This window comes from Typopeltis vanoorti, chromosome 10 (genome assembly GCF_054136105.1).
Source record: "Typopeltis vanoorti isolate ZY-2024b chromosome 10, IOZ_Tvanoo_1.0, whole genome shotgun sequence".
In the NCBI taxonomy this organism is placed as follows: Eukaryota; Metazoa; Arthropoda; class Arachnida; order Uropygi; family Thelyphonidae; genus Typopeltis; species Typopeltis vanoorti.
Genome location: NC_143558.1, coordinates 133,028,199 through 133,046,481, shown reverse-complemented (window position 1 = coordinate 133,046,481; position 18,283 = coordinate 133,028,199). Strand labels below are relative to the sequence as shown.

General features: G+C 34.9%; 1 protein-coding gene across 3 annotated transcripts in view; it reads right to left on the bottom strand.

The window, feature by feature from the left end:
- Nucleotides 1-473: 473 nt before the first annotated feature.
- The window catches only part of LOC150102803 (NADH dehydrogenase [ubiquinone] 1 alpha subcomplex subunit 8-like), a 38,279-nt gene continuing 20,469 nt past the window's right edge, over nt 474-18,283 (bottom strand). For 2 of the 3 annotated variants that reach the window (XM_090398979.1, XM_090398980.1), the window contains exon 3: nt 474-816. In XM_090398979.1, coding sequence (XP_090255105.1) covers nt 600-816 — 217 coding nt within the window. In that variant the 3' untranslated portion in view covers nt 474-599. The remainder of the gene's footprint in view (nt 817-18,283) is intronic. The other variant, XM_090398981.1, reaches the window with a different exon arrangement.

Genomic DNA, 18,283 nt, shown 5'->3' with positions numbered 1-18,283 from the left:
TTATTATACTGTCTAATAATAATATTTTACTAAATTTAAAACAACAATAACCATACAAGTCAGTAACAAGAAAAACTATTGGTAAATTTACCATTAAATGTCACTGACATTATATCAGCATCTTTAGGGCAAAATAAATGATACTGACAAACCTCAACTGAATATAACACAGCTGCAGAAAGATAGAGATTTACTAGCATACTTATGGAAAATGGTCCTCTAAAATTTTGAAACTGACACTCAGCTATTCTTATTTATTAAACTTATCTGCTGATGTTCTGAAATACCTCATGCCATTAACACAATGCATAAAATTAAAGTGACTTATAAAAGAATTTTCAGAATCAGAAGAGATTTATGGGACTTCTCTATCTGAATAACCAGTTAACATTCAATTTTCTGGCCATTCTACTCATTCAAAAATTACTGAAGGCTCTTATCACTTTGTGATGTTCAACTGTTTCAAAAACACGTTAGAGGAACAACTGATATTTTATTCTACCATTTTAATCTGCTTAATGCATATTTCATAACTGATAAACATCTAAGTTTTACTTCCTAAATTGTAACACAAAAGTGTTTTTTTTTTCTTTGACTATTTATAAGAAGTAAAATCGTGATCCAAATTTTGCAGGTTCACGAGGATAATCATCAGGCAGTTCCTGAACTGGCTCATACTGCTTACGTGGAACTGGTACTGGTTTGGGACGATTTGTATGATGTAGACGGGACCTTGTAAAGTATCCAATTGGTGGTCTCTCCATATCTAACTTATCCATCATGCAGTGATCATATGCAGCTTGTGTTTTTCTACACCTAATTAGATCAAAATAATTTTAAAATATTCATACACACATCAAAATAATTATGCATTAAAAGAAAATGCACTTGTTTGTGCATAATGATTATATTCTCAATTAGAATACACATCAAGTAAAAAAAAAAAATCAAATTTCAATTCTGAATTTATATAAAATATACTATTTAGCATTTCTTAGGCTCCTGTACCTAATGAAAGGCAAAAACAAATGGCTACAATCAAACTAAAAGATGAGAGGTAACAAGAAATACATATCAATTATATATTTGGTTTAATCCTTTATCCAAGTGTAAGCAAACAAAGTTTGCACCTGAAGTATTTTCAGGACTGGGGCAACTCATGGTAAAGGTGGAGTAAGTTCTGATCACTTGCCTTAGTATCTTCCATGCAAAGCACATCTCCTTGCGGACATGTATAATGCTATGCATTAAGGGAAGGCCCCTACCCAGACTAATTTTGACCTTTATTCAGGTCTCATCAGTGAGAGCCAGAACAAGAGGTGGTGATACTAAGGTGGAAGTAATGCAGAAGTCATATCACCATATACCAGTTGCCAAAAGGTGTCAACACCTTATTATTAAAATTCTTTGGATTAGAGATAGTTGATGGAAGTTTTTTTTCACTTGGCTTTACTACCAATTATATATTTGGTTTAATCCTTTATACAAGTGTAATTGCACCTGAAATATTTTCAGGACTGGGACAACTCGTGGTAATGATGTAGTAAGTTCTGATCACTTGCCTTAGTAGCTTCCATAATGCAAAACACATCTCCTTGCAGACACGTGTTTTGCATTATGGAAGGTCTCTCCATATCTCCAGTGGGAGCCCTCATTAAGGGAAGGTCCAGGGCCACAACCCAGACTGTTTTCAACCTTTATTGAGGTCTCATTAGTGGGAGCCAGACCCAGAGGTGGTGTAATCCAGAGAATTTTAATAAGGTGTTGACACCTTTTGGCAACTGGTATATGGTGATATGACTTCTGCATTACTTCCACCTTAGAATCACCACCTCTGGGTCTGGCTCCCACTGATGAGACCTCAATAAAGGTCGAAACCAGTCTGGGTAGGGGCCCTTCCCTTAATGCATAGCATTATACATGTCCGCAAGGAGATGTGCTTTGCATTATGGAAGATACTAAGGCAAATGATCAGAACTTACTCCACCTTTACCACGAGTTGCCCCAGTCCTGAAAATACTTCAGGCAAAACTTTGTTTGCTTACACTTGGATAAAGGATTAAACCAAATATATAATTGGTAGCATAGCCAAGTGAAAAAACTTCCATCAAGAAATAGATGTTATAGATGAAGAACTGAACAATTCGGATCACTACTATAAGAGTTAGCATAACTTGAAAACAGAACGGTGAGAAAAATGAGGCATCAAAAATCCTCAACAAAGTTAAGAGCATCCATCCAATGCAAGCAAAATGGAAATGCTGCTTAAAGAGGAAGTCAGCTGAACTTTTGAAAGCAGGTGGGAAAATATCAAAATTTTCCAAATTTTTATTGTATATCTGAAGAATGATGTACAAAAGAACATGTTAAACTTGTTATCATATTACACTAATTGGTGTCAGATATTCTAATACACTAGCAAATATCAGAAGAATTGAACTACCAATCCATCACATCTTTTCTGCAGTCTACACCATTTACAAAAATTATATAAAAATCACAGGGAAAATATTTATACAGTTATTCTAAACTGAACTACTTAAGCACCAAACATAAATGTAATATCTCATTTTATTTGCCAATTGATCTTTAATTTGATATGTGGAATATAATTATTTAAAAAAAAAAAAAAAAAGAAAAAGAAAGGTACAATATGAAGACAAATGGCAAAAATTTTTGGGTTACCCTTATAACTTACTACTTTATCCTAGCAGAAATTGGAATTATTTTCATCTGCAATCCACTGATGTTGTAAGTTTCATTTACTTTCATTGTATGCATTGCGTAGATAAGATAAGATAATGAAACCATCTTTTATGCATTTCGGGTGTGCACTTGCATACCCGAAAAGTCTTATTCTAGAAGGCTAGAATAAGAATTGTTGAGAATAGAGCTTTATATTTCTCCATCTATAAATGAAATATTTTAAATTCTTTACCATTAAAGGGGAAGGAGGGGAATACAAGGCGATTATAATTAAAATTCACGTTTCAAAAGGCTGTAACTGCATAACTACCCAGAGCAATGATTTAATATTGAACATAATGTGTGCAGCAATGGAATTTTATTTTGTGCAAAAACCGTTAGTTCTAAGAGTTGTCACTAGGATGATATATGGCGCTGGTGGATAATTCTAAACGTCACTAAACATAGGGTACACTTGACGCATTGTGTGGTTACACAACGTTTGATATGCTATCCTCCATTGTCAGCAACATGCTGAAATCACAAATTTCACTTATACAGAAACATACTGTATTTAAATCAGAGAGAATATTACCACAGCACTATATCATTCTCCAAACTTAAGTTTGGCTGTATCACATTGCCAAAAATGTTGGAGACCACAATTTTGAGACCTTTAGCAACAGTGTCCATCACTATACCCTGTACAGAGGGCCACTTAGAACTGGAGGAACATGCCTTTATCAGTCTGCTTGCCTTCCTGCTGGCTATGAATGTGCTAAGTATATTTCCTCAAGACCATGAAGATGCTATGGTGACCAAGGGAAAATTATGGCTCATTAGTCTATTTAGTTAAATAAATTTATTTAGCTATTAGCTTTTGATGTGTTTTCTCCACTATACTGTGCATACTAACCTGTTTATCAATGCAAGTGATAACCAGGTTAGTGTGCACATATGATGTTAATATTTCAATTAATTCAAGATAGTAACATCATTGATAGTATAAAGCACTGAAAGAAAACTTCCTGTAATGCATGAAATAATGGAAATCTTACCAAGGTGTTTTATGACAAGATACTGAGGAGGATAGGTGATAAATTTTTATTGCTTGAACTCTATACAAAACTATTGGAAAAGAGGAAAGAGTTAAAATATAACTGATATACCCGTGATTTACTTACTGCATTAAATGCAATCAGGATTGGTTACCTTGAGCACAATCTTATCCACAAAAATACTAAAAACTAGTTTTATATCCAACATCATAAGTTAGTAGCTGTATCACCACACTTCCCCAATGAACAGAAGATTCACAAATGTGAACACTGCTTTAATATTTTGGTTTTACAGACACCTGTCACTAAGGCTAATTCAAGAGGCCCACGGGGATAGTTTCTTACAGAGAATGGTTTGCTAAAGTGAATTTCCTTTAACATAGCATAATGGTTGTGAGGATTTCATCAGGACTTCTCAGTAGAAAGTTTTTCTCAGTTGTTTACAAAGTACAGGGTGTCCCATAATTCTTAGTGCAGTTTTAAACTTTAATAGGTCCAACATTATAAAAGTTACAGACATGTAGTATATAATAGCTTAAAGAGTATGTAATTAAGTTTAATCTACAATGATTTGTTTCTTATTAGTGCTTAACATGACTGCCATCTCGTAAATAGGCGATTTTCAAAGTTCCGGAAAACATTCAGTAGTTGCTGAGCAGTAACTGCATTGATTGCATTTGTAATTTTAGTCTTAAGGTCATCGAGAGAAGTAGATTTTGAAGCATTCATGACCCTTTTGATGTGACTCCATAAGAAAAAGTCTAACAGAGTCAGGTCAGTGACCAAGGTGGCCTACGCAGGAGTATCTCCTCCACCGTATCTGCGAAAGTGTCATCCAGAAACTTTCACACCTGTGTTGCATAGTGACAGGGTACCCCATCCTGTTGGAAAATGGTTTTATTCATAAGATTTAATCTCTTTAATTCAGAATAAAAAAATTCTGAAGCTAAATAAGATTCACCCCTGACAGGGGCTCATCGAAAAAGAATGGCCCGATAATGCAACACCTCCTAACCGCACACCATATATTAACTTTTGGTGGGTCTCTTTCGTGTTATCACATTTACTGAGGCTTCTCTGTACCCCAAATGTGGTAACTGTGAAAGTTAACCATCAATTGCTTCATCTGAAAAAGTCAACAAGTCAATAACATCTGTGTCATTTCCATTTGTGTCTTCATCAGTTGACAGAAATCCAATCTGGTATGATAATCCTCTTCTTGTAGCATTTGAACAGTCGTAATTTTGTAAGCATGTTTATGGAGTTGTCTGGTAAGAATTCTGTGCACTGTAGTTTTTGGTACATTTAACTCAGCAGCACGTCACACTGATTTCTTGAGATGCTTATCAAATTCCCTTTCGATTTCAACCACATTTGTTTCCCTTGATAAACCTCCCTTATCTGGGTTTGTCATGAATTGATCCAGTTTCTTTGAACTTTTTCATTCAGTTAGTAATGGGTAGAGAAATTTCTCTTCTTACTGCTGTTATGGACTTGAGTTCAGCAAGCCACAGGACACAATTGACTTTTACTTCAACATTTGCCATCTTCAACCACACAAGTCTAAAAAAAAAAATATATATATATATATATATATATAAGAAAAATGTAATGAATTAATAATATTCATGCATCAAAAATTCTAATAGTTATACTTTCAAATGATATTCATTGCAACTCTGTAACTGTGATACTTTTGAAGCAGTTAAAGATCAAACTGCACTAAGAATTATAGGACACCCTGTATATTATACTTAAATCCAAGCATAAACAAAGGTTGTGTGCAAATTAGCTTCCCATATAATGCAAATTCATCATGGAAAAGGTCACTACTATGCAATCTTTCAATTTTTAGTGAGGTGTTATCAATGGCAACTAGACCCTAGAATATACTAATGCTTACTAATGCAGAAGTCATATATTTTTCATATACAAGTAGTAAGCCTGTTATCACATTATTAAAATACTCTGGATCAGATATACAAAGTTTTTCATTTGGTTACAAAGTACAGTAACAAGCACAAAAATAACAAGATCATGGCTGTAATGAGCAAAATGGCCATAATGATTTTAATTTATTAATATTCCCATACAATTGCTCACTTTTATAATGAGCAGACTACAAGGGCATACAATACAAATTTCTGTGACTATGCAAACATTCTTGACTGCTTGGGTGGTTCTTTGAATATCCAAAAATGAAAGGAGTGACTTAGCTTTTATGACCACTTGCATCGGATTAAAGGCCAGTTTATAACTTAATCTTGCCCTTGGGAACCATTCCCACTTTGCCTACCTCACCAACATCTAGCATGATCAATTTCGCTCTTACACTTATATTCTTACCATTCCTCCCATTATAATTTAGTTTCCCTGACTCTCTGTGTTAGGTCTCATACCAGTTATCAGTTTTTCAAGATTGCTGATACCAAACGCATTCAAGTGTATGCCATCCCTCTTATACAAATCTGATCTTTCCTCAAACTCACTCCACATATCCAAAAACTCTCATCCATTCCTTTTACATAGCCTATGCATCGAATCGTTGCCAACATAGTCCTTCTTCTTAATTCATTTTTATCACATCGAGGTAATATACTTACTATTATCAATTTCTCACTCTTCATCTTCACCTCTTCCAACAACTCTTTCATGTCCTCTCTCATACTGAACTTGTTGCTAGTTGTTTGCATTATACTGTTAATTTTTGCTTCGGGTAAACTTGAAGTTATAACCCACTCATTAATAGCATGTTTTATTATAGTCACATTCCAAATAACATCCTTTTTACAAACAATGTTACTTACCTGATTTTCGCTACTTATTGACTTACTTGATTGATTACGTGCTTTGTTGTTTATTATTTTGCTGCTTAATTTTCTTTTCCTTCCTATGTTCATTTAAATGCCTCTCGACTTTCTGTAATTCCCACATCATCTTTCTCTGATAATTTGCTTTAACCTCACTTTGGAGATTAATTCATTTTCAACAGCCTCCTCAATATCTTCAATAATCTCATTAACGCAGCATGCTTTCTTGTTCTCGACTTCGCTGCTCTTCTTAGCATTACAATTCTTGTGCATTCTTGGTGCCATTTTAAACTATACTTATTATTGAAATATCTTAACAAAAGCATGTTATAAAACATTGAATATACTAAAAACACTAAAATCTACACTAATCTACTCTATAATATAAAATGATAAGCCTTTTTGTTATTTGAAACGTTTTGAAATTCGGGGGCTAGCCTAAGTGTCGAGTCTTCAAAATTTGAGTCATCAGAATTCAAGGAGAACCGGCCTACCAGTCCGGAACTAGGGGGGGGGGCCCTAGTATACACTAAAATACTAATTTTCTAAGGGAAAAACACAATAAAACAGACAAAAATCACCAATTTTACAAGTGCTAAATTCACCGGCCAATCACCAAATTACAAGGAAGTATCATCAAGCAAGACACAGCACTGTTCTAGGCTATCCATACAATTTACAAAGTTCAGAAACTGTTTAATGAATTAATAAAAGAAATTTCTGGCAGATGTTCATCACAATTTTTATCACCGACTCCTCTTTGTACAATTAGCATGCAATGATTGGCACAATGAAGACTTTTTCATAATCCTGCTTGCAGGTATGGTACTTCTGAAATTCAGGTCCTGCTGACACTTGCTTTATTACTGCCATCTTTGGTTCATGTGGTAAGCATATTGGTACATTGTGCACTCTTGCCTGCTTTGGCTAATATTAAAGTAAAGTGAATCTTTTTAATCAAAAACTCAAAGAATGACCTAAAACAAACTGTTCATCTGCCAACCAAAATACCTGAAAATCCTTTCTGCACACATCCAACGCTGCATCTTTTCTTAACCGGTTTTTCCTTCTAATAATAATGTTGAAGTGACCTCTCTTCGTGATAATTCTGATCATAATATCATGTTCAGTCTCTACTGGAATACACTCACAACCTAGAATCCACTGTCACTACAAAATGTCAAGTGGGAAGTCTCTAAATGTCACTCTGCAATTCCATGATCAGACTGTTTCCTCAGAGTTTCCTTAGCCAACAGCTACAATCCCTATAAAACAAATAAAATTATGTATGCCCCCCCCCATCCCTCCTACAAACAATGCACAAGATCACAGTAAAACTATTCCCATCCCATATATTAAGGATACATTAGAAAAGATAGATAAAATTAGATCAAAAGATACATAAAATTCTCTGCAAATATTCAGCTAGCTACCTTCATCTGTTCTCCAAAAACTCAACTTCATTATCTTGCATATTCAGAAGCACACAAAGTTCCTAGTGCCTACAGTTTAGCCTACTTTGGACAGACTGGTAAATCAGTTAACATCTGTCTCAAAGAACACAAAAATTACATCCATTATCATCTGTGAATTGGCAGACCAGGCTCTAGATAGGTCTTCATATGCAATTAGATGGAAGACATCTATATTACACACAGTTACAATGTGTCTGCAAATTATTTTTAGAATTAGCATCACCTATGAGGCACTCCCCAAAAACATCGAGTATGGTTGCATTCATTTGCCAAAGATTTCTAAGTCATTCATTCTGAGACCAGACAAGCCTGACTTCTCCAATTTAACTTCACGGTTATCTGGCTCATAGAGGGCACCATGTTGGGACATTTCTTCTTTTTCAGTTACATTCGAACTGTTTCTACAACAATTTAGTTGAGTGCTATGTGCTTGCAGCAGTAATAATTTGTGCTCTGAAGATGTCAGGTTAAAAACCAATGAAATATTATTCAGTTTAATAAATTAATTTATTCTTTTACTCTCCTGGTTTTGTTTATATCATGCAGTACTCTTATGAATAATCAATACCTAAGCCTTTCTATATGTAGATCTAGTAGATATCTAAAAATACTAAACCCTCATATAGTGGATGCTGCATAGTTGCAAGGAGATATATTAACAATACCATTTCAATATCTTGCTGCCACACAAGCTTCTGGTTCATAAACATTGCCAGGCATTGTCCAGGAATTTCTCAGTAGATCATAAGCTGGTATGTTATGAAAAGTCAGATAGCTACTTGAAGCCATGAAGATGTCTAGAGGCGCTTGGAGTTTCTTGACTGATCCCCAATTTGTTCAGTGTTTATTAAGAGCTATATATAAAGCAAATTTTCCAAACTTGTAAGAACATGCATACAGTAAGACAGAAAATTAACACTATACAGAGATATGATACCATGCTAATCAGTAAAATGATATTCCCAATGCTGTTTTCATTACAGATGGAAATCATAATGAAACTTGAATGACAAAAGAAGGCTGATGAATTTGACTTGCAAGCTAGATTATCCCTCCATTATAAAGAATTTACCTCTGCTGCATTTTACAGTTAGCATTAGAGACGACTGCTAATGAGGACAAAAAAGAAAGATAGGACACTTCAACAGTATGACACAGTCTTATTCAACACCTTACATTTCACAAGATAAGGCAATATTTCCTGTAGGGGTCATGTTAGCAGGTCAACATATTAAAGCAAGGTAAACCAACAGTTTAGATGAGTTCAAAATTTGATTCTAATAATCTATCTGGAGCTTTCTTAAAATTTTGGTTATAATTTTTGATACTTTTCTCACTTCAAAACTTGTATTATCAGCTTTGTTAGCAGTTATACAGTTTTTTAATCACCATCATCAAATTCCTGACATGTATCCTCAAGAGGTGTACAGGATATGATAGTACTACAAGAAAAATTTACATCATTACTAACTTCCAATCTACAATTTTCCTCCAAATCAGTCTGTTATCTGTCAAGACTCCAACATTATGAAAGCTTGCAAGAACTATAGAACTATTAGTTTAATATCTCATGCAAAATTTTATTGAAGATCATGCTAAACTGTGCTATCACTGCTTATTTCATTTAGCAATTTTTCGAAGTAATTACTCCATTCTTCAAGGATATCTTTTCCTCCAGTTTTCATGTAATTCCTTTTACAGTACTTGTTCCTCCATTTCTGAGCTTCTTCAAGAACCTCCAGAATATCTTGCTACTTCTTGATATTTATGTTCTAACTGGTCTTCACACTTTTGTTTAGCTTTCTTACATTTGTCTCTGTATTCTTTAAGAGCACAAGCTGACTTATTTGCCAGAAACTTTTGATATGTTTTCTTCTTTTCCTTCACTGCCTCTTTAACTCCTCTGCCACAATGGAGTTCTGATTTTTCTATCCTTGCAGACAACCTCATCACATGCCTCTATGGCTTAATCAATCAGTGTTTTCTTCTGGGCTTACCACTGAATCTCCAAAGTTTGGTTCCTGTTCTCAAACTCTTTAATTTTTTCTTGAATAATGTTTGTGTATTTTAGTTTACAGTTTACATCTGAGAGCTGTTAAACTTTTATTTGCTTTAAAACTTTCTTATATGTTCTCCTTTTCAATATGAAATTCATTTTATCCTGCTCAAGACTAAATGGTGATCACTTACAATTTGAAATCCTCTGAATGCTCTGGTGTCCTGCACCAGGGAGAAAACATCACTATCAACAATAACATAGTCAATGAGACTTTTCTTATTCCTTTCCTCTTCTCTCCATGTGAATTTGTGCACATTTTTATGTTGCAACATGGTGTTAGTAATAACCAGTCCATGTCCTGAAGCAGAAATCCAACAGATATTTGCCATTATTATTAGCTTTGCTCTTTTCTCCAAATTTTCCCAAAGTATTTTTGTATGTCTGACAATCACTTCCTACTCTGCTATTTAGATCCCCAACAAGGACCAACATTTCGTTTTTCATTGTGTCAGCTGCTTTTTCTAAAGCCTGAAAAAATTTCTCCACTTCTACCTTATATAGAACCTTCTGTGGGACCAAAGGCACAAATAAGTCTCATTGTCCAGTTCCTAATTCTGATATTTGCCTACATCACTCTACTCGAGACTGCCTGCCATTCAAGAAGATTAGCCTCATATTTAGTGTTAAATACTATGGCTACTACTTCTTTTCCTTGTTTGTCATTGTCTGAATATAACATTTTGTATTTATTGCTCAGAAAGATATCACCAGTTTTTGTCTTTTTTTTTTCAGTCACCCCTATTATGTCGATCTGGTACTTATCTAATTCCTCAGCTAGCTCCATTTCTTTGCCATTCAGGCTTCTTATGTTGATAGTACCGATCTTGAACTCTGGTGATGTTGAGTTGCGGTGTGTTTTAGGATTTGCTCCAGTAGCTGACTTTTTGCTGTTTGCACTGGTTCCCTGTTGAAAAGAATGGGGGCTTGTTTAACTGGGCGACGCCCCAGCTGGCATGAAATTTTGTCATACTGTACCATAATTTTTTATTATGGTTTAAGCCAATAAGAATACAATTTGGTCAGCTAAATTCAAATTTCCAGCCCATTTTAGTTCGTTCAGTATCCAGGTAGATACCTAACAGGTTGCACCACAAGAAGGTGAGGACTGGACATTAGGTCAGAAGCCCTAGTCAGTTCTCCACATTCCTTTAAAGGCTATGTGGAGGTCTCCTCTCAGTTATATAGCTTTGACCCTTAAGCACCCCCAGTTTTTTAATCATAAGAAAATTAAGGACCTAAACAAATTGATCAGTTGGTAGCCCAAATCCTTTACTAATATGGATTATAAGATATTTATAAAAATCATTTATTCATATACAATTATATATCCAGAATGTTATTAAGAATGTTATTCCAGAGTGTTCCAGGAAAATCACATTTTGCTGGTTTTCTAACCAGCATTATCAGACCACGATGATAACTGTGACAGGCACACAGTACTAAACTAAGAAATTGTGAAAACAATTTAAATTGTAACTGACACCTAATAGATCATGGCTGTCTTTGCAGATGACTACAAAGTTAAATTAGAGAAGTCCATCTATTGGGTCTTAAAATGATAGTCTCTCAGATCTTTTGTAAATTAATGCAACCATACTTGTTGAGGTTGGGAAAGTGCTTCATAGCTGATGCTGATTCTAATAATAGCCTCTCAGACCTGTAATGATTTCTATATAATATAAGATTGTTTTCTCCATCTGATCCTATGTGAAAGGTCATCCAGAGCATAGTCTGCCAATCCCAACTTTCCATACAGATGACTATAAAAATCATTTGTAATTCTGCAAATGTAATTTTTGTGTTCTTCAAGGTGGATGTTAATTGATCTACCAGTATGTCCAAAGTAGGCTAAACTGCAGACACAAGGAACTTTACTGGAGTATACTCCAGGATGTTCAAGAACTAATCATTTACTAACACTATGTTCTAACATAAAGATGTGCACAAGTTTAACTTGGGGGAAAGACACAAGAAATAAGAAAAGCTTCATTGTGATATCATTATTGATAGTGATATCCTCGTGCTAGATCACGATACAAGATTGTACGGAGGATTTGAAATTGGAAGTGATCATCAGTGCTAAGTAGGATTAAAAATTAATATCATATTGAAAAGAACAGCATATAAAAAAAAGTTTAAAATGAATCAGTCAAGCATCTTTTACAGGTAAACTGTAGACTCAACTATACAAACATTATAGGAAAAATGAAAAATTAAAATGATAATGCACTTGAGTAAAAATAAGTAGTAATCAATTGGGAGCATTTCAGTTTGTTGTCACTGTACTAAATGTTTTGTATCTGTCGTATGTGCTGCCAGTCCTGATATGTGCTTTCTTTCATCCTCAACATCCTTGATGTGTTCTGATCAGCATATCAGAATCTGCCAGTTTGTCCTATGTAGAGTAGCTGCAACTGATCTTGTAGACACCTGGTTTTTTTAAGTGGAAGATATGGTGGTTTAGGAGGTTTCAGATGAATGGAGATGTTGTTGAATGGGAAGAAAGCAACTTTAAAGATTTTTTTGAAGAAGCAATCTTGCTATTTTATCTATGATTGATTGTATATATGGAAGAATCAATGCTCCTTTATATTACACATACTCCTAAACCACCACTTAAAAAAAAAATCAGGTGTTTACAAGATCAATTGCAGTTGTGGGCTACACTACATAGGACAAACTGGCAGATCTGAGGAGATACGCCAATTGGCACACATCAAGGATGCAGAGAATGAAAAAAAGTAAAAATCAGGGCTGGAAGCACATGTTGTACAACAGATACAAAACATTTAGTAACAAACAATACTCCACACAGATTACTGCTTTCACTCAAAAGCTTTCAAAGAATCAGCTGAAATGAAGTATCCTCTACAGCAGTGTTTCTCGAACAGTGTGCTGCCAAATTTTGATATCAAAAATATTTATGTCCAAATTACAGTGTACTTTTGTCTATTTATACAATTATATTTGTATAAAAACTTTCCCCTGCCTACTATTTATGTAATATTGGTTTATTACGATACAAATGTTAAACTAAAGTACCACCAATTGACCATCAGTAATTCAACAATGATTAGGTCTTCAAGTACAACAGACTGGTTGAGTTAAGATATTTGTGTACAAGCAAACTTGAATTTTACACTGAAAACAAGGCACTTGCATAATAAAATTTAAAATTTCTGTCTCAAAATTTTCATTTTTGTCATGTCTTACTAAATAAAAATATATACTGTAATAAGATCTGAATATAGTCAATGTAGTGTAAACTGTAAAATACTATAAATTTACAGTCAATTACATGAGTCTAGCATTAACACAGGTATGCTGCAAATTTGATGATTTTACATCAAATCTCGCCCTCCTTAATCCATCACGACATACTTGTATCTACCACAAGTATACAGCAACCCACAAATCAGCAGTGAGCATAACAACAAATGCACACTTTCCATTGTTTAACCCTGCGGAGGTCACGGCTGATCTGACAGATACAAACAAATTGTTTTAATATAAATATTCTTACACATATCCAGTTGGAGCTTGGAGGTTATGACTAGCTGTGCATACAAATGATATTTTGCATTATTTATGCCATAAGTTTAGTTTAACATGTGTTATGTAAAGGTTTGTGATATTTGATAGTAAATTGTATCTGAGAGATACCACGAACTCCAATGTCAGTAGAGTAAGTAGAGTATTGGCTTAGTTTTTTTTTTTTTAAATTTATTGTTGAAAATGGCTGGAAAAATATATCAATTGGATAATCCATCAGATGTTGAAGAGATTCAGCGAATGTTACTCGAGTCCGATGATGAGAATGATAGAGTCGAAAGTGATAGTAAATTGTATCTGAGAGATACTGCGAACTCAGATGTCAGTATAGTATTGGTTTAGTTTTTTTTTTTTTCTTTGTTTCTTTGTTCAATAATTTCTAGATTGTAACTGAAAATAAATAAACCATCATGTATTATATTTGCAGTTTTTTTTTTTTTTAGTTTTTTTTAATCGCATTTCAGCACATACTAGTAATGAATGTATCTCTCGGATACATGCGACATAAAGCTGCAATTTTTTCAACCGCGATCTCCGCAATTAAATATTCTTCACTAGAAATGTTAAATGTTATTACTTTGCTTGTAGTTTTTTAAATTTCTTTGTGCTATTTCCTGGTGAAGTGAAACAAAGGTTTTTTCATGAAACTAGTCATATTGCAACATCTTTTTGAGTGGTTTAATACTAGAAATAATATACTAACTTGCCATACACTTAAGTAAAGGTTAAAACAAAAATCAAAAATCTAATATAATTTATTTTGTAACCAAGCGTGTGGGGGGAGGGGGACCTTCTACAAACAGCTCTAACACAGACTATTTTAATATTATCGCAAACACCATTTTCACTGGCATGAAAAATATGGCTTCTGCAATGGAGTAAGTGTGCTTTCACACTAACTGCATGGGTTCATTGATCACCATATTTCATTGGATAATGACCTATGGTTTAGCTCGTACTGACAGGGCCTCAATCAATGTCTTCTGGAGAATGATTGCCTCAGGAGTAAAGCATACTGGATAAGTCCAAGGGTTTAGCTGGATAAGTCTAAGGGTTTAGCTTATTTGCATTTTTGCATGCTGCTCTGCATGGTGAATTTCTGGCACAGCATATTGCTGAGTATTTTGAGTGATCTTTTAGATCAGTTTTCGATGTAAAAGATCACTCAACCTTTCCCAAATAGTATAATTGTGAATATATTTCATGCACAAACTTTGCTTGTTCCCATGATTAAAACAACAAAAAAAAATTATAGGCTAATATAACTTACTTTTTATTAATAAAAAAATTTTCTACAAATAAATGGTGGTAAAGAATTTTCATTGGCTTTCATAAATGGACACCTGAAACTCTGATTTGTAATTTGTGTATGTAATTCAATTCTTAGCCCTTCCATGTGCAGTGAGCAGAAATCATATAAAAAAACAGGAAAAACAGTATTAAAATTCAATGAATGTTATATTCAGGCAATGACAATCAAAGAAAAGGAGTAGCCATAGTATTCAACACAAAATACGAGGCTAATCTTCTTGAATGGCAGGTAATCTCAAGTAGAGTAATGTGGGCAAACATGAGAATGGGGAACTGAACAATGAGATTTATTTGTGCCTATGGTCCCACAGAAGGCTCTACTAAGGTAGAAGTGGAGAAATTTTTGCAAGCTTTAGAAAAAGCAACTGACACAATGAAAAAGGAAAAGGTGGTCCTTGTTGGGGATCTAAATAGCAGAGTAGGAAATGACTGTGAGACATACAAAAATATTTTGGGAAAATTTGGAGAAAAGAGCAAAGCTAATAATAATGGCAAATATCTGTTGGATTTCTGCTCAGGACATGGACTGGTTATTACTAACACCATGTTCCAACATAAAAATGTGCACAAATTCACATAGAGAGAAGAGGAAAGGAATAAGAAAAGTCTCATTGACTATGTTATTGTTGATAGTGATGTTTTCTCCCTGGTGCAGGACACCAGAGCATTCAGAGGATTTCAAATTGTAAGTGATCACCATTTAGTCTTGAGCAGGATAAAATGAATTTCATATTGGAAAGAAGAACATATACTCACTACTATAAAGGGATCACTACTACTGTAGTGACCCCTTTCATCAAGTCAATTTCTTATCAAATAGCTAGAATACTAAGAGCCTGCAACATCACAGTGGTCAAACCAACCCCCAGCATTAGACAAGTTTTAGGATCCCCAAAAGATAAGGTGCCATTCTACAAATATCCAGGAGTATATTACATTCCTTGTTCCTGCAGTCTTGCCTACGTCGGACAAACTTCACGGAGTTTAGAAATCAGACAAAAAGAACATGCTGGTGATGTAAACCACAACAACAGAAGTATCTCTTCTGGCTTAGCACATCATTTCTGTACATCTAACCACACGATAGAGTAGCAAAACAGCTCCATGCCATATCTGGATGACGACTACAGACATCATTTATTTAAGGAAGCCACAATAGTGTTAATAACTGGTGGAAACCTCAACAGAAATCAGGGTGCAATCCTAAGCAGTTCATGGAAAAATTTGATCCTCTCTCTAAATCAATCTGAACTACAGCTAACCAGTAATCACATCACATGTTTACAACAAACACGCATGCGTGATAATGAATAAGAACAATAAGTCCTCTCTGTCACGCGAACGTGTAACCTTAGCTACTAGTTTGTTTACGTTTTTTATGTTCCTTTCAATTTGCATTTACTAGTTTTTATATCTTTCCGTAAATGCCTTGAAAAAGCCAGACAGTTTGCTGGCGAAACTGGTAGGCTTTAATATAAGTTTGTAGTTATTGGTCTGTATTAAAAAAGTTTGTATTTTAATTAAAAAATGACCAAATATGTTTAGTTTTAATTAGGCAAAGTGGATATCAGATCTGACATTATTTTAAAGCTGAATGTTTGTAGAAACTATGAAAGTTTCATAAGTTGACCTGAGAGCTTATGAGAATACAATCATCGACATCCCTGTGTTGAACTACCTACCTGACTTAAGTAGCTAAGACAACTTCGGGATGATGAAGATTGTATTCGCCTAAGCTCTCAGGTCAACTTATGAACCTTTCATAGTTTTTTCAATAATTCGACTTTGAAATAATGTTGGATCTAATATCCACTCTTTGCCAATGTAATTATAAATTCTCGTGGAATTTTTTACTAAGTAATTTAAGGAAATTACAACGTCACTAGGATATACATTAAAATAAATTTTAATATACTTCAGTATTTCGGCAATGTCACGTTGCCATTTTCAAGAAACTTAAGACCAAGACACATGCACAACAAACAGTAAATGAAGAAGAAGCAGGAAGCTATTATTTCTCCTAAAGTCCTGATGGTGCCCTCTAACGGGTGTAGTCTTCTGATGTAGGTTTCCCAAATTTGATGCATTCTCATGCAGTCAAATTTGTCGAGGTTCGGATTGTTTCTTAGGGCTGAAGCTGATTCCATGAAAAGCTTTTCATACTTGTATTTAGTACGGTGTGGTGTACTATCGTGGCTTTCCTCCACCGTATTCTATGGCAAGTATCCAGCGCATGGTCAGCAAGACCAGTGTGGCTGTACTGGTGAAACCGGATGTAGTCCTTGTCTTCTGAAATTCTGATATTGGATGTCTTGCCTGTTTAGCCAAAGCAGGACAGCTTACAGCTGCAAGGGACCTGGTATACACCAGGTAGATTTAAGGAGGCTTGGTCTTTAGTAGAGTGGATAAGGGATGGCAATTTTTTTATATGGTCTGTAAAGAAGTTAATAAAATTAGTTTAATCCTTTATCCAAGTGTAAGCAAACAAAGTTTGCACCTGAAAGTATCTTCAGGACTGGGGTAAGGTGGTACAACACCAGGGCAACTCGTTGCAAAGGTGGAGCAAGCTACCAACACTCCTATCTCAGTATCTCCTATAATGCAAAACACATCTCCTTGCGGATATGTCTAATGTTATGCATTAAGGGAAGGGCCACTACCCAGACTAGTTTCGACCTTTATTGAGGTCTCTTAAGTGGGAGCCAGGCCCAAGTGGAGATACCAGGCAGAAGCATTAGCAGATCATCTCTACCTATAGGAGTTACCAAATGGTGTGCCACCCTTTTTTAATAAATTACTCTGGATTTAGAGAAAGACGTTGAAAGTTTATTTTTCACTTGGTTAGAGTATAATAAAATTAGTTTAATCCTTTATCCAAGTGTGAGCAAACAAAGTTTGCACCTGAAAGTATCTTCAGGACTGGGGTAAGGTGGTACAACACCAGGGCAACTCGTTGCAAAGGTGGAGCAAGCTACCAACACTCCTATCTCAGTATCTCCTATAATGCAAAACACATCTCCTTGCGGATATGTCTAATGTTATGCATTAAGGGAAGGGCCACTACCCAGACTAGTTTCGACCTTTATTGAGGTCTCTTAAGTGGGAGGGAGCCAGGCCCAAGTGGAGATACCAGGCAGAAGCATTAGCAGATCATCTCTACCTATAGGAGTTACCAAATGGTGTGCCACCCTTTTTTAATAAATTACTCTGGATTTAGAGAAAGACGTTGAAAGTTTATTTTTCACTTGGTTAGAGTATAATAAAATTAGTTTAATCCTTTATCCAAGTGTGAGCAAACAAAGTTTGCACCTGAAAGTATCTTCAGGACTGGGG